Raw genomic sequence first — 22,375 nt, 5'->3', positions numbered from 1 at the left:
CAGGCCTTTCCTATTCATATTCCAATCCCTTATTCAAATCAATGCATGGTTGCTAGGGGGATTTGGACCCTTGCAACCAGAATGCTAAAACTGCAAACTGGAGAGCTGCTGAATAAAAAGCTAAATAACTTACACAAACAATAAAACAATAGAAAACAATAGCAAAATATCTCAGAATATCGCTCTCTACATCATACTAAAAGCTCATTTAAAGGCAAACACCACCTTTAACGATAGCCCTGCCATGGATTATGCCAACCTTAAACTAGTTCTGAGCTTAGTATGTACTAATTATAGATAAGAGTAAAATGAAAGGGTTGGCGGATTAAAATCAGACAGTATCATTAGAGGAGATAATGTATAGTGGGGGAGAGACTATATAAATAAGACTATTAAAGTATGTAATAGAGTGAGAAAATCTTTATTAGGCAATCAGCTACAACCGTTTCACTGTGTTTGACAAAAGTTTGTGGTAACTGTACTCAGACATCGGGCATTGTGACTAGTCGATACTTCAGCATGAAAATAAAACACAATTAAAAACACTGCAATACATTTATTTACATTTTTTTCTTCATCCAAACAATGAACTTTCATACGATTTCAGAACTCAAATACTCCAAACGGTCCACACACTCAGGCGCATCATACGGACATAGTGATGATATTTTTTACAGGAATTCTGTGCGGCTAAACTGATGTTTGCTTGTAATTCTTTGTCTCCAGAACCTTCTTTCCACACATGGCACAGATACCTGGAAAATAAAAGGATATTTATATTATATCTATCTATGTATCTATCTATGTATCTATCTATCTATGTATCTATCTATCTATGTATCTATCTATCTATCTATCTATGTATCTATCTATCTATGTATCTATCTATCTATGTATCTATCTATCTATCTATCTATGTATCTATCTATCTATGTATCTATCTATCTATGTATCTATCTATCTATCTATCTATCTAATACTGTATCTATCCATCCATCCATCTCTCCATGTATTTCTCATTCTGTCATCTCTTTATCTGTCTGTCATCTATCTATCAAATTATCTGTCTATCTCTCTCTCTTCTCTCTATCCAATATATATACAATATATCCTTCTCTCTCTCTGTTTCTCTATCCAATATATCTATATATCTCTCTATCCAATATCTATCTCTCTCTCTCTATCCAATATATCTATCGCTCTCTCTCTCTCTCTCTCCCTCTATCTATCGCTTTATCTCTCTCTATCGCTCTCTCTCTCTCCATCTATCTCTCTATCCAATATATCTATCTCTCTCTCTATCCAATATATCTATCTCTATCCAATATCTCTCTATAATACACAAAAGCCATGAATATCTTGTAAATTATATCCTTATAAACGGTGAGTTCTGATGTCATCAGTTATAAACGGTGAGTTCTGATGTCATTTCTGTCACATGACTCACTTAAATTTGTGTATTATAATAAATAAAGTACCCCCAGTTGTAAAATATAAGGATATTAGAAGGTACCTCGGAGTTCCATGACCTGTATAAAAACACTCGGCCTTCGGCCTCGTGTTTTTATATGGTCATGAAACTCCTCGGTAAATTATAATATCCTTATATTTTACAAGAGGGGGTACTTTATTCACTATATCTCTCTCTCTCTAATATATCTATCTCTCTCTCCATCTATCTATCTCGCTTCAAAATATCTGAATCTGTGGCTGATTTTACCTGCAAACAGCACAAATTACACAGAAGCAATCTTTCAGCAAAGTAACCCACTAGCCTGAATAACCCAGTAATAATGGCAACATTTACATTTCAGTAATCAGTCACTGCCCCAATACATTAATATAAGAAATGCATGAAACCTCTTACCCTTCTTATAGGCACAGCCTTGACAGTAGTGAGAACCAGGCTGATGAACGGAGCTTTTACAGATACGACATATTGCAAACTTGTTTTTCCCGTAAGGGTTAAATCTAGAACCAAATAAAAAGAAATAGTGGAAATATAAAATGATAGACATATTTTTGAAACCTGTATGAAAGTTTCAAATACATGTAAGGTCAATATAAGTGAAAGTATTTCTCGGCACAGTATATGGCCAGTAAATGCAGCTGGAGGCCTACAAAATGGAATGTATTCATACCATGTACATTCACTAAATATTCGCAACTATAAAATACATTTATAGAATAAAGAACTATTTTTTATATACACTTCAATGGGAACTAAATCCTGACTAAGGCTAGAAATGCTGTCTTTTTGTATTGAACTTTCTGTATCAGCACAGAGATTTGCAGCCCTAGCACAGTGATGGGGAAGCTTTGCACAACAGCTGCCGACATTCTGATCTTGTTCGGCAATGTTTCTGGTGTCGGTGACACTGTATACGCTTAGTGTGCTCTGAGCTGCAGTTCAGCTTAAAGGAAAACTAAACCCTAAAAATGAATGTGGCTAAAAATGCCATCTTTTATATACTGAACTTATTGCACCAGCTTAAAGTTTCAGCTTGTCAATAGCAGCAATGATCCAGGACTTCAAACTTGTCACAGGGGGTCACCATCTTGGAAAGTGTCTGTGACACTCACATGCTCAGTGGGCTCTGAGCAGCTGTTGAGAAGCTAAGCTTAGGGGTCGTCACTAATTTTCAAGCAGAAAATTAGGTTGGTCAGTAATATAAGCTGATGCTACAGGTCTGATTATTAAATTATGATGCTAATTGCACTGGTTTCTGTGCTGCCATGTAGTAATTATCTGTATTAATTACTAATCAGCCTTATATTGTGACATTTCTATTCTATGTGTACTGTATATTGTGAGTGGGTCCCTAAACTCAGTAAGTGACAGCAGCACAGAGCATGTGCAGTGAATCAGCAGAAAAGAAGATGAGGAGCTACTGGGGCATCTTTGAGACACAGATCTTTACTGCTAAAGGGCTGTGGTTGCCTTGGGCTGGTACAGAAGCACAAAATATCATGTACAACATTTCTAGCTACTTCTTTAGTTACCCTTTAGTTTGCAGGATTGTCACAAATCATCAAAATACTGGTAGAAAGTGAGTTACAGCAGCTGATAATGCAAGGATGATTATGAATTAACTATGATGCCTACTGCATGGATTCCTATGTGAATAATTCAGAATAAGAACATATACTTACAGTACATACACATATTGAAACCAGTTATTTCTGGAGCAAAGCAGGGAAACTTAAGCTACTGCATGTTTGGTCCTTTGTGAGGAAGACAATTATAATACAAGTGCAGCTAAACAGATGACCATTGTGAAGGCTGATTAGTTAAACTCTGGTATTCTTATTGTCTACCTTGTAAGCACCAAACATGGAGTAACTTCAGTTTAGTCCAAAAAATACAAAAACCATTGATTTTTTTTGTGTAATTGAAACACTAGATAAAAAGTTTGCTCAGCCCAAACCCCTGTTTTCTGAACTCACGTGGAAAATTATGTATTCTGCCCCTTTAAGAGACACTGTGTGAATAGCACTCACCTTGCAGTTTTTGATGTCAGTGCCTTGTTCTCATTCAATTTTCTGCCTCCACTTTCTGTGTAAAGAGAGACGTACAATGAGAACATTTGTAACTGTACCTTTCCACCAGAAGCCTGATATGTTTTGTTAATAAAAAGCTAGAAAAAATACCATATAGCTCCAATTTACAAACAAATATTTTGAGAGGAACTGCTGTGATCAAACAAGGAAAGAGAAAACATATTGTCTAATAAGAGAGAGAGAGAGAGAGAGAGAGAGAGAGAGAGAGAGAGAGAGAGAGAGAGAGAGAGAGAGAGAGAGAGAGAGAGAGAGAGAGAGAGAGAGAGAGAGAGAGAGAGAGAGAGAGAGAGAGAGAGAGAGAGAGAGAGAGAGAGAGAGAGAGAGAGACACAGACAGACAGACATAGGGGTGGTTTACCTTTAAGTTAACTTTTAGTATGTTGTAGAATGGCTATGCTAAGCATCTTTTCAATTGGCCTTCATTTTTTATAGCTTATGAGCGGTTTGCCTTTTCCTTCTGACTCTTTCCAGCTTTCAAATGGGGGTCAGTGACCCCATCTGAAAAACAAACGCTCTGTAAGGCTACACATGTATTGTTATTGCTCCTTTTAATTACTCATCTTTCTATGCAGACCTCTCCTATTCATTTTCCAGCGTCTCATTAAAATCAATGCATGGTTGCTAGGGTAATGTGGACCCTAGCAACCAGATAGCTTAAACTGCAAACTGGAGGGCTGCTGAATAAAAAGCTAAATAACTCAAAAACCACAAATAATAAAAAATTAAAACCAATTGCAAATTGTCTCAGAATATCACTCTTTACAACATAAAAACAGTTAACTCAAATGTGAACAACCCCTTTTAAGGGGACAGTTCCGTTTCCCCAGATGAAAATAAGCCTTTGTCAAATATACTTTAATACACGTTATCTCCATTTACTCCTCTCCCATATGACTTGGATCACTGCTCGTATGACTGTACTGGCAGATATTGACAAACAATCACAGGAGCTCTGATTATCAGACAGCAGTACAGCATTATGCTTCTCTGTCTCAAGCTTCGAGCAAGAATCACACACAAATGATTATTTCCCACTGTGCAGAACTCAGAGCGCCTTTGACTGTTTGCATGTCGAGCAGCTGGCGTCACTCTAAGCATCATTACAATATGGCGTCTTTTTTTTTTTTTTTAAAGAAGAACAAAAGCTCCCTCCTGAATTCCATCACCAGGGACCCCCCACTACACCCCCGTTGCTGTACATGGTATAAAAAGTAAAGTAGTGCCGCAGTGTTGGCAACATGGTCTTGTGCCACTTCAGGTCCTTGTTTCTAGGATCACGCTAACCAGATCCAAACTGCCTTCTACTGTCCTATTGTGAGATCACAACAACAAGGACCTGAAGTGTAGTGAGAGAATGCTTGGCAACCCTAGTGAGGGTCAGGTGCTTTTTAAAAAATACACAGTGCAGGGAGGGAGAGGAGTCGATGGCAGGCAGTTAAAGGGGGGGGGGCCATGGCAGGCGGTTAAGGGGGGGGCGATGGCAGGCGGTTAAAGGGGGCGATGGCAGGCGGCTAAGTGGGGGGGGGCGATGGCAGGCGGTTAAGGGGGGGGGGGCGATGGCAGGCGGTTAAGGGGGGGGGCGATGGCAGGCAGTTAAAGGGGGGCGATGGCAGGCAGTTAAAGGGGGGCGATGGCAGGCAGTTAAAGGGGGGCGATGGCAGGCAGTTAAAGGGGGGGCGATGGCAGGCAGTTAAAGGGGGGGCGATGGCAGGCAGTTAAAGGGGGGGCGATGGCAGGCAGTTAAAGGGGGGGCGATGGCAGGCGGTTAAGGGGGGGGCGATGGCAGGCAGTTAAAGGGGGCGATGGCAGGCGGTTAAGGGGGGGGGCGATGGCAGGCAGTTAAAGGGGGCGATGGCAGGCAGTTAAAGGGGGGCTTTTGTTACTGGGGAGATTTGGTTCTCCTATAAAGGATCACATTCATGGATAGAAATTGCTTATAACCAGGACATGCGGGTCACCCTTGGTGTAACAATACAAGACTCACCAGTAGTATTCCTGGCGCCAGACTTCCATGTGTCTGGAGTGATAACGGTTCCCAGTTTCTTCTCACCTGCCATTAAACACAAGCAATTGGTTATAGATTCCTCACAAGGCCGCTTCTATATCAAGTGAGTCAAACACACAAATACATTCCTATGTCATTGATGGATCATCTGTGGCCCATTGGCCCCATTTACAGTGACTTTATCAAGCAGACGCTTTATGTATCGGGGCAGCTTCAGTTTGCTGGAGTTTTTACTTCTCTTTTCCCACAGAAGTTATTTAGAAGCTAATGTGTCAATAAGGTACTGAACAGGGACTGGGGTATAAATTAATCTGCTGCAGAACTCAAGCCGAGCTGCGACTGGGTGCCAATGTGCCCGCTGACAATTTAAACTATATACACGGCTGTACAGCGGCCTCCAGGGTCCCGGTGAAGCCCCAAATCGAGGCTGTAGCTTATTACTTACACTTATCGCACACCATGTCCCTCACTCACTCCGTCAACTCTACGCACAACAACAAGGAAGCTCTTGTCAACAGAGTTCCTTTAGCAACGTCACTTCCGGATAACGCCTCAACCAATGGCACAAACCCAGGAAATGTCGGTAGTTAGCCGATCGCTGATTGGCTCGAATGGCTGTCTTTCAAAGTTAAGCCTCAGTTCCCTTTCAGGTGAGGGAATAGGAAGGGAGGTGACGGAATAGGAAGGGGGGAGTGGTCCAGGGTCAGCACAGGTGAGTGATGGAACACTGAGGGGTTGTCCACCTCCGAGCAGGACAAACAAAAAAACTGGGGCTAGTGGAGACACAGGAAGAGGAGGAGTCTAAAGATTTAATCATTGTTTGTCCTGCCTCCAGAGAGGAGAACTTAACCCCATACGTCCTGCACTGACAGGTAGGGCCGTGTTTTGGTGCCGTGGTGCTCTAGGGGGGTGATGGGAGTTGTAGTTCAGATAAGGCTTGTGGTTACCAAACAGAGAGTTTCAGCTTCAGGGAAAGTTTGGGGACACTGACCATTTGCTCCCCTAAATAGAGGCCAGCTCGGAGATCCGTTGGGGCGATATATGAGGTGGCTTTGGAATTTACTGCCAATATAATTTGGGTTTCTTGTTTTTTCTGCACCTTCTAACCACCCATCAGATCACCACTGTCTAGAAGTCCTTTAATCTTAGACGTGCCGACGGCTCTTAAAAATTAACATGAATTTGTACCAAAAAGAAAGGAACTGCAAAGAAGAGCTAACGAGGTCGCACAAATAATTAGATTGTGTGTGTAACGTGGAAACCATGAAAGGAATAATTATTGCCTTAAAAAATTTCCAATACGGTGTGCATAGAGTAACTGGTGCTATTTTGGACACGTATTGGAAACATATATATCTGTATAATACTGGAAGGTACAGCACACTGGGTCTGTCCTCTGTTTGTATGCACTACCTTTGGTTATTTAACCTATTGTGGTCATGTCTAAACTTTTGGTGTTGCTTTAACACAAGACATAGGGAATGGGCCATAACTACTTAGGTGCCTCTGAGAGGACAAAGTGTCAGTTTACTTCCATTTTGGAATTAACACTTGTGCGATACTTCAAGGTCCAGCGTACAAGGTGTTGGTTTATCCGTTGTTTTTCCTACAATGGGAGCCACCTAATTTCTTTTACTATAGACACCCTCCTGCTCCCCACCCCAACTCATACTACTATTAGATGGCATATAGGCTGATGTAATGATCTAGGTGGGACCAGTATTTTCATTACTCAGATACACTGCAATCCTTCCAACTGTGAAACCAGATCGGGATACATCATAATGTATCAAAGTGTTTTTATATTTCATTAATTCCCTCTTTTGATTTTAAATGAATTATTAAATGTTATGTTTTATTGAGTGATTCTCTCTCTTTCACTTGAATGTGCACACTCATGCACATTCACTTACTCTCACATTCACTCTCACACTCTCTCGAATGCACATTCACTCACGTGCATTCACTCTCACTCGCAAGCATAAACTTCTCTCCTAAATCTGCAAATTCTGTGATTCCAGACTCCTCTCATTATCTGCTCTAGTCTCTCTGCATACGGCAACTTGGGTTTTACACCAATCTCAGAACCTGTTGTCTATACAAATCCCTACAATAGGGCAGGTCACGCATTAAAAAAAAAATTTCCCTGTTGCCCCATCTTCTGCCATCTCGCTTGAGACAGGCCGTACATTAACTTTGTTTCCAAGCCTCCTTATAAATCATTATACTCCTTCTAATGCAGTTGGTCCTACCTTTATAATATTCCCTGTACAATATATTATTTGGCTTAATAATAAGACTGCCATTTACTTTTCTATATTACAGGTGCCAGGAGCAACGGGAAGAAAGAAGAACTGTTCAGCGCACACCAGTAACCGCATCTTTATTGCTCTCCTGTAAGTATACGTGACATAAATGTTCCTTTCATTGCAGGTATTGTTTCAAATCCAAAGAGACATGCTTAAAAGCAGGGTTTTGTCTAATCACAGCAATGTAGAACTGCTTAATGATGGATGTATTAACACCACCTTGTTTATTTCACATTGTTTAAAGGAGAACTAAACCCTGAATATGGCTAAAAAGGCCATATTTTATATACTGAACTTATTGCACCAGCCTAAAGTTTCAGCTTTTCAATAGCAGCAATAATCCAGGACTTTACACTTGTCACAGGGGGTCACCATCTTGGAAAGTCACTCACATGCTCAGTGGGCTCGGAGCAGCTGTGGAGAAGCTAAGCTTAGGGGTTGTTGCAAATTATCCATCAGAAAATAAGGTTTGTAATATAAGCTGATGCTACATGGCTGATTATTCAATTCTGATGCTAATTGCACTGGTTTCTGTGCTGCCATGTAGTAATTGTATTAATTACGAATCAGCCTTATACTGTGACATTTCTATTCTATGTGTACTGTATATTGTGAGTGGGTCCCTAAGCTCAGTAAGTGACAGCAGCACAGAGCATGTGCAGTGAATCAGCAGAAAATAAGATGGGGAGCTACTGGGGCATCTTTGGAGACACAGATCTTCCCTGCTAAAGTGCTGTGGTTGCCTTGGGCTGGTACAGAATCACAAAACATAATGCACGTCATTTCTAGCTACTTCTTTAGTTGAGCTTTAGTTCTCCTTTAATATAATAAAATGGATGGTATATATCAAGAATGGGCAACTTGCTGCTATTGGGGTACTGGGACGTGTAGTTCAATAACCAAAGGCTCAGATAGTTTTTTGGATAATTGTAATGCCTGCAGCTTTATCCCCATTTTCTGTATTTATTGTTTTCACCAGGACCTTCTGAAGGGGGAACCATGGATGAGACAGAGCTGAGAAGAATGTCTACTGGACATGTCTTCTGTGTGATTGCTGTAGTTCTGTCCATTTATATTCCAACTCTGTTTTTGGATGACTTTTCCTTCCTGGGAACACATCTCAGCTGGCTGTGTATCTGTTCCTTGTGTGTCATAATAGTCCATATCCTCTTTCTTCTAACACTGAAACCAAATGCTTCCTCCAAAAAGAGTTCCCTTGCAAACAAGGTTAGTAATGCTAAAACTAAAGTGCTATAAAAGTAATACACCCTTTATTTCCTTAAAGGAATTGTTCAGTGTATATATAAAAACTAGGTAAGTAGATAGGCTGTGCAAAATAAAAAACGTTTCTAATATAGTTGGCCAAAAATGTAATGTATAAAGGCTGGAGTGACTGGATGTCTAACATAATAGCCAAAACACTGCTTCCTGCTTTGCAGTTTTCTTGTTTTCCACTGATTGGTTACCAGGCAGTAACCAATCGGTGACTTAAGGGGGGCACATGGGTCATATCTGTTGCTTTTGAATCTTGCTTTTGAATCTGAGCTGAATGCTGAGGATCAATTGCAAACTCACTGAACAATCATGTCCCATGTAGTCCCCCTTCAAGTTGCTGACTAATTCAGAGTTAGAGAGCTGAAAAGCAGGAAGTAGTGTTCTGGCTATTATGTTACACATCCAGTCACTCCGGCCTTTATACATAACATTTTTGGATAGCTAACTATATTATAATTTTTTTTTATTTTGCACAACCTATTATTTACCCAGTTTTTATTTTTACACTGAACTGTTCCTTTAAACATTCAGCTGTCAGCGATGGAAAATGAATTGCCGAATCTAATCATTCCAAAATACTTCTTTAAAGGTTGTTAGTTATCCTCTCTGACTGTATCATTTGTATCCATTCTGTGTCCATACACTGGTGCGGTCATACACTGCTGCTTGCGGCCCATACACTGGTGCGGCCCATCCTGTGAATATGTGTCTTGCCAACAAATGGGACCTGAGCTGTTGCAAAGTAATTGGTTACCTTTTGCAGATAGCCTCGGAAGGGTTGCATATGGGCTGAAATATAGGCCTTTTATGATTCTGTGAGAGACTGTTGTGTATGGCTTGTATATATGTGTATTTGTGTGTATATATATATATATATATATATATATATATATATATATATATATATATATATATATATATATATATAAACCCAATATATCTTTTTTAAACCACTGACATTACAAATTTGTTTGTGAATGTGTTGATTTATTTACTGGGAGTTGTGTGTGTCAAGGGCTATAGTGTTATTGCTGTTGGTGGAAGAGTTTTTAACACGTTGTTATTTTTTTCTTGTTTTATAGTTCAACAAGCTTACAAAGTCCTGCATCTACTTTCTGATTTCCTGCTTCCTCTTTCATGGAATTATAGTCTTGTATGGAGCGCCACTTGTTGAGTGAGTACCGAGACCCCTAAATAACCTGCTCTTACACTTTATTGTCTGTTGTGGTTTGAGGCTGTACTGTTAGCACTGATGAGCACATCACCCGTGAACTCTGCTGGACAGAATCTGCACGGAGGGGTAAGTAAAGAGATAGGGGCATTTTTTTTATTAAGGGTTTGTTTCTCCTTTAAAGAGATACTGACACCAGAAAATAACATTTTTTATATCTATCATAACATTGACTTTGAATGCTATATATATTTCTGTATCCTATATCCTATATAATAAAGTTGAAGTGTCTCTGCCTCCAGTCCCTGTGTCCGTGGGATTGTGCTACTGCGCATGTGCCCCACGGACCGTCTCTGGCGAATTTACGCTAGCGAAGTAGATAGATGCGCAACTTCGCACCCTTACGCTGTGGCGTGTTTTACCATTGTGGGTGATAGTCTGAAAAACGTAAATACGTTACCGTTCGCCGACCTAGCGCCCGTTAATTTAACGGGCTTAATGTCTAGTATAGTATGTTCCTCTATGAGGGGGCTGCCATATTTGTGCAGCAGTAGTCTGTTAGCATTAGCTAATATTAGCATTAAAAACTCTAACTGACCGGTTAAGAAGGGACTGTCAGGTTGGAATAATAGTCAGGTTTAGGAACTTCAAAAAACAATTACTTACAAAAGCAGAACTATCAGTAAAAAACGGTCAACATGACCTATAAGTAACTTTTAATGTAGATTAATATTTTAATAGTTTCAGTATCACTTTAAAAGTGAACCACCCCTTTTATTCTAAGTAATCTATACAGTGCAAGCACTGCTCTTTAGTCTGTCCTTTGCTGCACTGCTGGGATCTGTTGGTTAGAGCAATGTAGTAGAATGCATCCTTGCACATTTTTTCACAGGTCTGCTGGTTTATGGTTGTGCTACATTGTTTCAGTAGTCACAATCACCAGGGCAGAATAAAAAATACTGCCTTCAATACCAATTTACAGATTTACAAATGACTTTAAAAGCACAGGGAATGTAAGTTTTATGTGTAATGGGAAGTTGCTCAAGATTACAGTTTTTTTTCATAAAGTTATATTTGGTTTTACATCCCATTTCAGTGGTAGAATGTGAAAACTTTTTTGTTTTGATCTTACAAGGCGCTTCCAATACCACAAACATTTTGCTTGCAGAATGTTGGCATCATTTATAACCATATTCATTTTAAATATTTCCTTTGTAGGAGTGTGGCAGAGACCTTTCTGTTTGCTGTTCTCTTATCATCTTTCACTACTTCACGTTGCCTGTGTCTACTAGGACCAAACTTTCCTGCCTGGGTCCGAGTTTTCAGTAAAGATGGGTATGTAACAACTATTTGTGTTGTTTCCTTTAGTATCCTTTCCCATAATGAGCAAGAATTATTTTTGTAAGGAAAACATTGACAAGTATGCTTACACAGGATTTTGGTATACTGTCTGCAGGTCTACTTTTTCTGGGCAGTTTCAGTGGCTACTAAAGCAAATAAAGTTCTGTCTTGCATAAAAAAGGGCATTAACTCAAGGGATGAAAACATAATTCTGCCTCTTTATAGGTCCCTGGTGAGGCCTCATCTGAAGTATGCAGTGCAGTTTTGGACTCCAGTCCTTAAGAGGGATATAAATGAGCTGGAGAGAGTGCAGAGACTAAGTGCAACTAAATTGGTTAGAGGGATGGAATAGTTAAATTATGAGGGTAGACTGTCAAGGTTGGGGTTGTTTTCTCTGAAAAAAAGGTGCTTGCGAGGGGACATGATTACACTTTACAAGTACATTAGAGGACATTATAGATAAATAGCAGGGGACCTTTTTACCCATGAAGAGGATCACCGTACCAGAGGCCACCCCTTCAGACTAGAAGAAAAGAACTTTCATTTGAAGCAACGTAGGGGGTTCTTCACAGTCCGGACAGTGAGGTTGTGGAATGCACTGCCGGGTGATGTTGTGATGCTGATTCTGTTAATGCCTTTAAGAATGGCTTGGATGATTTCTTGGACAGACATAATATCAAAGGCTATTGTGATACTAAGCTCTATAGTTAGTATAGGTATGGGTATATAGAATTTATGTAAAAGTAGGGAGGGGTGTGTGTATGGATGCTGGGTTTTCATTTGGAGGGGTTGAACTTGATAGACTTTGTCTTTTTTCAACCCGATTTAACTATGTAACTTCAGGGTGTGTATTTGTAGGCCCTGTGGTTCACCCTTAACAGCTGACAGGGTCAAAAAGTTACCCTTGCAAATTCTGCTTGCTTTTATCCCTTTGACTAATGCTGGACATACACTTTAAAGGGATTCTGTCATGATTTTTATGGTGTAGTTTTTATTTCTAAATTACACTGTTTACTCTGCAGATAATTCACTCTACCATGTTAAATTGTATTACTTAAGCAGCAAGTATATATTTTTTTTAGTTGTAATTTATGTGTAGGCAGCCATCTCAGGTCATTTTGTCTGGTCATGTGCTTTCAGAAAGAGTCAGCACTTTAAGATGGAACTGCTTTCTGGCAGGCTGTTGTTTCTCCTATTCAATGTAACTGAATGTGTCACAGTGGGACCTGGATTTTACTATTGAGTGCTGTTCTTGTATCCACCAGGGAGCTATTATCTGGTTACCTTGTAATAAACAATGTCTTAACTGGTGTAATGAAGCCCTTTGGTAAATCAACAATCCGGTATTGTCCCTTGCTCCCATCCAGAGAATATAATCAGAAGAAAATGTGTGAAGGTTTTGATACCATAAGGCGCTGGAAACTGCTGCAAAAGTGCCTTTATTCACCATTACGACATGTTTTGAGCTGCAAGGTTACACTTGAAAAAGAGCCTTGCAGCTTGAAACATGTCGTGGTGGTGAATAAAGGCACTCCCATTGTTCTGCTGATGAGCTGCTGGGGGGTGATATCACTCCAACTTGCAGTGCAGCAGTAAAGAGTGACTGAAGTTTATCAGAGCACAAATCACATGACTAGGGGCACCTCGGAAACTGACAATATGTCTAGCCCCATGTCCAATTTCAAAATTAAATATAAAAAAAATCTGTTTGCTCTTTTGAGAAATGGATTTCAGTTAGGGATGCGCCGAATCCAAGATTGGGTTCGGGATTTGGTCTTTTTAAGCAGGATTCTGATTCGGCCGAACCAAATCCTAATTTGCAAATGTAAATTAGGGTCCGGGATGGAAATCACATGTTTTTTTTCCCCCACAAAAAAGTTTTCCCCTTCCCACCCCTAATTTGCATATGCATTACAAAGGATTCGGGGGTTCGGCCGAATCCAAAAAAGGGGATTCGTGCATCCTTAATTTCAGTACACATTTCTGCTGGAGCAGCACTATTAACAGAAACTTTCCCCTAAAAGTGTCCCTTTAAGACTACATTTGTTTGACGAGGCCTCTGTACAAGCAGATCTTTAGCCAGTTTGACTACCAACATGCTAGGCCAAATTTGGATGATCTTATGATTTGGCCCCAGGGGAACAATCTATCATAATGGGGGCTGGGTTGACCCTTAGCCAGAGGACTTTGTCAACATACTGATACGGTCCTTGGCCAAGCAGCTGGGAGGGTTTCTCACAGACTTATATCACCCTATTAACTTTGCCTGTTTGGGTGAGGATACACAGAGCTACTAGTAGCAGCTACTTGTCACTGTTCCAAAATGCCAGAAAATACCCTACCATAGACAATGCTGAGAATTGCCTCTGCTAAGAGTTTATTAGACAAACCATTGGAATCTTGGGAAGCTTTTTACAATGTCACACTTAGCAAGTATGACACTGAGAACTTCCCAAGATTCCAATGTTTTGTCTAATAAAACTTTTAAATCTTGTCTTGGAGTCTTGTTTAATAATAAGGTTCTGGTAAGCAAATTACCAACAAACACAGGTAGAGACCGTTCTCAGTAAATTATCAGCATTATCTGTTTTTTGTAGCCGTGACAAGTAGCTGCTATTAGTCTCTCCTTGGAGTATATTTATCAAAGAGTAAAGTTAGAGATGGCCACAGTCTGCTAGAGTGAAATTCTGACACTCTCCATTCATTTCTATGGGATTTTAAAAAGGCTTATTTATCAAATTGTGAACTTTCACCCATTGATAAATATTCTTAAAAATCCCATAGAAAGGCATTGAACAAGTCAAAATATGTAAACGCATATATTCCTCACTTCTGGGTAGAATTGATCAAATATCATCATTGAAAAAGTTTTGTCCCTACAAACAGCAGACAGAAAAATGGCAAAAATAAACCAAACTATCATCTGCTTCAGTATCCCTTTCTACCAGCAGGTGACAGTCTATAAATATTTCATGTCTAACTCTATAGTCAATAATAACAGCTGCGTGAAAACAGGAAAGGGCCATTTTAGATTAGCAAGTAACACTTACTGGTTGCCTGCTTTTTAAAGGACCAGTAACATCAATTCATTAGTATACAATGGAAAAAAAACACAATGACAAATCAAACTTTGAAATCGCTAAATCTTTATTAAGAAATAACTTGCCGAAACTTCGCTTGCACTCCTCTTCAGAAAAGGTGATCCAGTGATCCATCGTGTGCCGCTCGATTTCTCCTCCCTGCCTTCCTTATAGGAGATAGCCAGGGAGGATTGAGCGCCAAACAATGGATTGTCGCCCTGTCGCCTTTTCTGAAGAGGAGCACAAGCGGAGATTCGGCAAGTTATTTCTTAATAAAGACTTAGCGATTTCAAAGTTTGATTTGTCATTTTTTTTTTTTCGTTGTATACTAACGAATTTAAAAAAAAAAAAAAGATTTGATGTTACTGTTTTTTTAAAGTGGCCATAGACGTAACAATTGCAATCTTTCTTGGAAAAGATGTTTCCAGGAAAGATCGTTCATTTCAATACATGTGCAGAGCTGATTTACAGGTAGAATCAATAGAATTTTACCTGTATCTGGCGATTCAGCACTAACAATGGGCGATGATCAAAATTTTCCGTCCAGCCCAATCCATAGGGTAGCCACCTCACCCCTTTAAAACCGAACACATATGGAATCCACAGCCTGCAGGGCTAATTAGCAATTCATTTACATGCATGATGCATGGTTGTACATAAATCAGTTCAGTCTGCAACATGCATATAAATGAATTGCTAATTACCCATGCAGGCTGTGGATTCCATATGTGTTCGGTTTTAAAGGGGTGAGGTGGCAACCCTACCTACCGATCTACGAGCTGACCGATATGCAAGTCTCCTGCCAATATTGGCAGCTTATCTCCCACCATTCACTCACTGAATATTGTATGAAAATGAGTTTCCTATGATTATCACTGCGTCTATAGCCACATTAAGAAGGCATCTCGTTGGTTGCTGTATGTTACTAGACCTGGTACAAATTTGCAGCATATATTAAAGGGGATGTTTACCTCTAAAATGATCATTTAGTGTGGTATAGTCCACAGAATTCAAAGCTGGTCTTCATTTTGTATTTATTGTGGTTCTTGAATTATTTATGTTTATTATTCATGTTCTGCAGACCTTGTGCTTGATATTTAAACCTTTATATGATTGCCAGGGGCCGGGGACTAGTCCGTATAAATGTATTCTACAGCTCAAACTAAATTTAAAGGAGAACTAAACTCTAATAATGAATTTGGCTAAAAATGTCATATTTTATATACTGAACTTATTGCACCAGCCTAAAGTTTCAGCTTGTCAATAGCAGCAATGATCCAGGACTTTAAACTTGTCACAGGGGGTCACCATCTTGGAAAGTGTCTGTGATACTCACATGCTCAGTTGGCTCTGAAGAGCTGTTGAGAAGCTAAGCTTAGGGGTCTTCACTAATTATCAAGCAGAAAATGAGGTTGGCCTGTAATATAAGCTGATGCTACAGGGCTGATTATTAAATTCTGATGCTAATTGCACTGGTTTCTGTTCTGCCCTGGGTAATTATCTGTTTTAATTACTAATCAGGCTTATACTGTGACATTTCTATTCTATGTGTACTGTATATTGTGAATGGGTCCCTAAGCTCAGTAAGTGACAGCAGCACAGAGCATGTGCAGTGAATCAGCAGAAAAGAAAGATGGGGAGCTACTGGGGCATCTTTGGAGACACAGATCTTCCCTGCTAAGGGCAGAGACACACACTCAGATTCAGGGAGATTAGTCACCCATCCTCCTCTTCTTCGGAGCTACTAATCTCCCCAAACTGCCTCCAACCCGCTAGAACCCGATAGAATGTAAATCGGCAGTGGGATGGCAATCGGTACACTTTGTTTTTACGACGTTGACTCATAAAGAAACTTCGGGCTACTTCGGAAAACGTAGCAATCCGAGTGCCATCCCACCGGTGATTTAGTTTCTAGTCGGCGGGAGGCAGTTCAGGGAAGAAGAAGAGGCGATTTATCACCGGGCGACTAAGGGCAGAGACACATGCTCAGATTTGGGGAGATTAGTTGAGACAAATCTTCTCTTCTTCGGGTGACGTTGGCTAGAATGTAAATTGCCGGCGGGATGGCAATCAGTGCCCTTTGTTTTCCGAAGCTGCCTCATGAGGAAACTTCGGGCGACTTCGGAAAACAAAGCGATCTGAGAGTCATACCGTCTGCGATTTATATTCTAGCCGGCGGGAGGCAGTTCGGGAGATTAGTCGCCCCAAAGAAGAGCCGATTTATCGCCGGGTAACTAAATCTCTCTGAATCTGAGCGCGTGTCTCTGCGTGAAAGGGCTGTGGTTGCCTTGGGCTGGTACAGAAGCACAAAACCTAATGTAATACATTTCTAGCTACTTCTTTAGTTACGCTTTAGTTCTCCTTTTTATAGTGAATTTGGCACAAAGGAATTTTGCATGCACATTGTAAAGGTCCCCATAGACGCAAAGATTTCTCTTGCCGAACGACCGATTTTTAGCAAAGTCCGACCAATCTGAAATTATCGTGCGGTTAGTGGGATTCGAACGATCGAACATCTTACGATTTTTCGGCTGAGATCGGTCAGGAAATTAATCTGCCAGGTTAAAAAATCTTTGTCGGTCCCAGTGCAATCTATTTATGTTTGCAGGGCCAAGCAGGCAGCTCCCCTTTGTTTTCCTGGCAAATTGGTCTTTTTAGTTGATGGACAATTCGTATGATCGTACGATCGTTCCGAGATAATCGTGGTCTCACAATGACGATCGGATCTTTTAAACATTTCAACATCTATGGCCAGCTTTAGGGTAAGGACACACTGAACGATTTGTCGCCTAGTTTTAAAAAAGTAAATCGTAGCGACAAGACGATCGTCTTTTTTGAACAGACGATTCACAGCGACTATTGGCACAGAGCGATTTGTATCCCATTACTCTGTGCGGTACGTGCTCCACCCAAACCGGAAACGGTTTGTGCTTCCCGCTGTAACCTGGCGTCTTTACGTGCTTGCGTCATTGCGTTCGCATTGTAATTTGAATACTATTGCTGCTACTTATCTGTATGTGTGTGCGTGTCTAGGAGATTTCAGTGCTTTTCTAAGTACATGCTATTTCTGATAAATCGCTCGGAAAAGGGTCTCAGTGCGTTTTGGAGCTACAGGCGATTCACAAACGCGCTGTGGGCACAGGAGCTGGCGTCTTTCATTTGGTTTTGTTCAGAGACAAAACGAGCGATATGTCGCCACGATTTGCTTTTTAAAAACGTTGGCGACAAATCGTCCAGTGTGTCCTTACCCTTAGCCTTTTAAAAAGAGAGAGAATATGATCCTACAAAGTATCTTGTGAGATCATAATCCCTGCCATAAGGCAAAACAAAATAGCTGTTATTGGACAGAAAGGAAATACATAAAGATTGTTTCTTTTATATTTTCTTTAGCTGTTCCTGTAGCCACTGCAGGAGGCATTATCCAGCCAAGCTCTAGGGAACCCTTGACAAACTGAAAATAAACAGCATGTTCAGCTTCATCTGTCTCATATTCAAGCTGCATCTCTCTAATTGTCTTCTAAACTCTGCAAGCATTTGCAGTGGTCTCTTGATATAAAAAGAATTCTGAAGATGAATGGCCGCTACAGTTGCAGCAGATTTTATCACAACTGATTTACTATGCTGTCATCAGATTGTACTTTATTCTGTATTCCTTAGTCTTCTACTGGAGTTGAATCCATTATTCATTAAAAATAAAGTTTGGAAGAATTTTAGGAACTAAGTTGTTGCTTTAATATGGTAAACAACTGTTTTTCTTTTTCTTTACAGGGCATTTTCTGTGTGGGATCACAGCCTCCAAATAACTACTGTATGCAGTGTGGTGGGCGCTTGGCTTGGTGCATTCCCTATACCGTTAGACTGGGACAGGCCATGGCAGGTTAGTTCAATGAAGTCTGTTCTCTACCAGACTAGCTGGCAGGTTCTATGTTCATTCCAGAGTATTCGAACAGATCAGCACATAGTAACACATGGAACAAGCAGAAAACAATTGTTTGTGTGGTGTGTGTGAATCCTTTCCCCGCTGTAAGGGCAGAGACACGCGGTGAGATTCGGGGAGATTAGTCGGCCAGCAACAAATCTCCTCCTCCAAATCTAATCTCTGCCCTTTGGGGAAAGGATTCACACACACCACACAAACAATTGTTTTCTGCTTGTTCCAATACTCTGGAATGAACATAGAACCTGCCATGGCACTGGGAGCACTTAATTTTCCAAAGTTTCCTCGTGAGGCAATTTTGGGCGACTTCAGAAAACGAAGCGCCCAAATTGCCCTCCCGCCAGAGATTTTCATTCTAGCCGGCGGGAAGGCAGTTCGGGGAGATTAGTAGCCCCGAAAAAGAGTTTTGTCGCTGGCCGACTAATCTCCCCGAATCTGACCGTTCGTCTCTGCCTTTAACCTTAAATGACTGTGATATCTGCTTATCTTCATGACAAATCAGGTAATGCGTGAAAGGTTGATCCACACAAAACTTAAACAGCTGCCCCCAGACACAGGCCAATTGTTAAGCAATATAATTATTTGCAGACTTGACCACACTGCTAGCATTTTACTTACACATAAAGTAAGTAAAATCACCCAAATTGATTGGCCGATTTCAAATTGGTTTTTAATTAATGAATTCTCACAGACTGGGATCACTGGCCAGCTAATTTTCCCTTTATTGAATGCAACTGATATTGATTGTTTAAAATGACTGGTCAACTCACATTTTAAGGTTTGTAGAAAACAATAGAATTGGCCAATCACAGTGCTATGTGTGTGGCCTGCTTCTTATTTACCCATAATCTGGGTAAAAAGGATGTTTTTATACCTCTTATACTGTACTATCCTCCAGCAGTTACTGAGTAGCAGGTTGGACAGATCTCAGGTGTAATTAACTAGTATGGATATTGCTAAGAACACATTTACTACTTAAGTGTTTCTGGGTAGTCTTATTCTGCTACAACCCCTTGATTTATTTTAACCTTCGGTTCATGGCTGTGCTGAAAATAGGTTTTATTCACCACTATGGACTTATATTAAGATGCCAACAGGGAACAGAGAAAGGTAGCTCAGTAAATGCAGTAAGTAGAACATGCTGTTCTTTTGCACTGACATATTTTGTAGGTGTATGCTTTTTATGGAACAGTTGTACTTACACAGAATACAAAGAGAGGACACTCTACTGAACACTGTTTTTTAACTTCCTCTCTATAAAATGCTTGTTGTCAGTGAAGGTTTTTATTCATCGAGCTCATGATCTATAGTAGTGATGCGTCTAAACTAAAGCAACTAACCTTGCTCAGTAACACCCGCCTGAAACACTTCTATGGAACCATTGTAATTGGATTATGGTGGTTGTCTTAAGGTGGCCATAGACCTTAAAGCTGGCCATAGATGTTGAGATTTTTAAAAGATCAGATCCTGATCGTGAGACCACGATCTTCTCAGAACGATCGTACGAATTTACCATCAAATAAAAAGACCAATTTGCCAGGAAAGCTGCCTGCTTGGCCCTGCAAACATAGATAGATTGCACCGACAAAGATTTTTTGACCTGGCCGATCAATTTCTGGACAGATGTCGGCCGAAAAATCGTAAGATGTACGATCGTTTGAATACCACTAACCGCACGATAATTTCGAAGGATTGGTCGGGCTTCTCTAAAATCGGTTGTTCGGCAAGAAGAATCGTCGCGCCTATGGGGAGCTTAACATTTTTAAAAGATCTTTTTGTTATGGTAACCAAGCTTATCTTAAAACGATCGTTTTAATTGTACGATTTGTCCATCAACAAAAAAGACTATTTCAAGCGATATTGTCTAGTTGAAGCAAGGAAAACATTGACAATTGGTCAATGGATACATTTCACTGTGAACAATGAAAATCTTCTAACCTGACCAATCGATTTTCTGACTGATCGTTCGGTGCCCACTCATGATAATTTGACTGATTTGTCAGATTGCACTAAAATCGGTCGTTAAGGAGAGAAAAGTCTTAACGTCTATGGCCACCTTTACTTCTAGCGACATGTCACACTTTTGGCGTGGAAACGAAAACTACATGTTTTGTTTTTTTTCGTGCTCATGTCAACCCAATGGCACATGGGAAATCCAAAATGTGGCAAAAACTATTAAGACCAATTGAAAAGTTGCTAAGAAAACTGCTTAGCATACTGAAAGTTTATCAAGAGGTAAACTAACCGTTCCAGCTTGTTTACCATCCTCAAATTAGTAGTCCCAGTTGTAAGTGTAAAGGGTGAATCTTTGTATATGCACAGAGCATTCCTTTAATTTATATTGAAATTGGAAGCATATCTGTAACTGCCACAAATAGATACTGCTACCGGCACCATGGTAGTTCCAAATTAGATGTATAGGAATTTGATATGCAATCCATGCTTTACTGTATTAAATTAAATAGAAACTCTACAAATAGTCAAGGTTTGTCATCCCTTCTGTATTTCAGAGCAACAGTTTTGCTTCCCTTTTCTCTTATTTGCATGAATAAAAAAAAATGTCACTGTTGTAGCAACAGCAAAAGATAAACAAGATTTATATCCTTCTATCTATGAGAGAGAGAGAGTGCACGCTCACATTGGGTAGATCTGGGTGCAGGATAAGAGAAAAGGAACAAGATTATTTCCAGTATTTAAATAAACCATCACTGTTTACAGTATGTTGCAATTAAATTAAAAGGTAATATCATGGAGAAAAACTTTGGGGAATTATTGAGCTTGGCAAGCAAGAAAGTGGAGATTGAACATTTTCTGCTGCACCCATCACTAGTAACCTAGTTCTTCCTGTAAGCTAGCAATAACTGCCCTTTTTGTTAAGCAAGGAAGAAGTAGAGAGGGTGCAGAATTTAGGGAAGGAGCAGTGGGTGGATATAGGACAAGAGGGGCATACAGAAAAGGAAACGCTTAGAAAGCCATATTGGGGGGAATTCATAGAAATGTTGGATTTCCCACCAAATTCACAAACCTCTATCTCCACTTTTGTGAACTTATCTTTTAAACAGACCGTTTTCAGATTTTGTCTTTCACACAACATTTTAAAGACATTTCTTCTGAATTTGTCTTTAACGCTTACTAAACCTGTCCGTCCGATATCAAATTGGAATTTCAGGGGGAAGGGGTTATTTTACATAGGAAAATTATATATAATTTTTCCTGGGCTTTCTAAATCTACCTACATGTTTGTGTTATTCCACTTCTGTAACAAGATATAAGGGCTGTACAAGCCGGAGGGGATATATCGTGTATGGCAGATATGTGCTCCCTGTCTTTAGGTTCTGAGTCGTCCAGTGAAGAGTGATCCCTTTAAGAAACACCAGAGGGTTAACCAGCCAGAGGTGTGGGCTGGGCAGCCAAGGGACTGAGCAGCAAGTGTGCAGAGAGTGAGTAGGAGCTGCACATTAGGTTGCCACTTTTTCTGGAAAAAAAAATACCGGCCTTCCTATATTCTTTTGTTTTTTCTATTAATAACATTGGCATCAAACATCAAATTTACCGGCCAGGCCGGTGAAATACAGGCCAGGTGGCAACCCTAGCTGCACAGGAGAGCTGCCCTGTATTGTTTCACCAGCTGAATTTATAGAGACCTGGGGGCCTGATAACCAGTTGGATAAATTGCCGGTGTTTTTTTTTCCCCAGA

General features: G+C 40.2%; 2 protein-coding genes across 5 annotated transcripts in view; one reads left to right on the top strand and one right to left on the bottom strand.

The window, feature by feature from the left end:
* Nucleotides 1-405: 405 nt before the first annotated feature.
* Nucleotides 406-6,049, bottom strand: cript.S (CXXC repeat containing interactor of PDZ3 domain S homeolog). The gene is given in 5 exon segments (NM_001091268.1): nt 406-755; nt 1,868-1,971; nt 3,502-3,556; nt 5,545-5,610; nt 6,011-6,049. Coding segments are annotated over 5 exon segments (306 nt in total). The 5' UTR covers nt 6,027-6,049; the 3' UTR covers nt 406-690.
* Nucleotides 6,050-6,191: 142 nt separating this feature from the next.
* The window catches only part of pigf.S (phosphatidylinositol glycan anchor biosynthesis class F S homeolog), a 24,898-nt gene continuing 8,714 nt past the window's right edge, over nt 6,192-22,375 (top strand). The window contains exons 1-6 of one of the 4 annotated variants that reach the window (XM_041564051.1): nt 6,192-6,215; nt 7,891-7,961; nt 8,854-9,101; nt 10,232-10,323; nt 11,539-11,655; nt 18,510-18,618. In XM_041564051.1, coding sequence (XP_041419985.1) covers nt 8,874-9,101; nt 10,232-10,323; nt 11,539-11,655; nt 18,510-18,618 — 546 coding nt within the window. In that variant the 5' untranslated portion in view covers nt 6,192-6,215; nt 7,891-7,961; nt 8,854-8,873. 4 annotated transcript variants of the gene reach the window in all.

The sequence above is a fragment of the Xenopus laevis genome, chromosome 5S (genome assembly GCF_017654675.1).
Source record: "Xenopus laevis strain J_2021 chromosome 5S, Xenopus_laevis_v10.1, whole genome shotgun sequence".
In the NCBI taxonomy this organism is placed as follows: domain Eukaryota; kingdom Metazoa; phylum Chordata; class Amphibia; order Anura; family Pipidae; genus Xenopus; species Xenopus laevis.
This window is presented reverse-complemented; position numbering and strand designations above follow the sequence as displayed.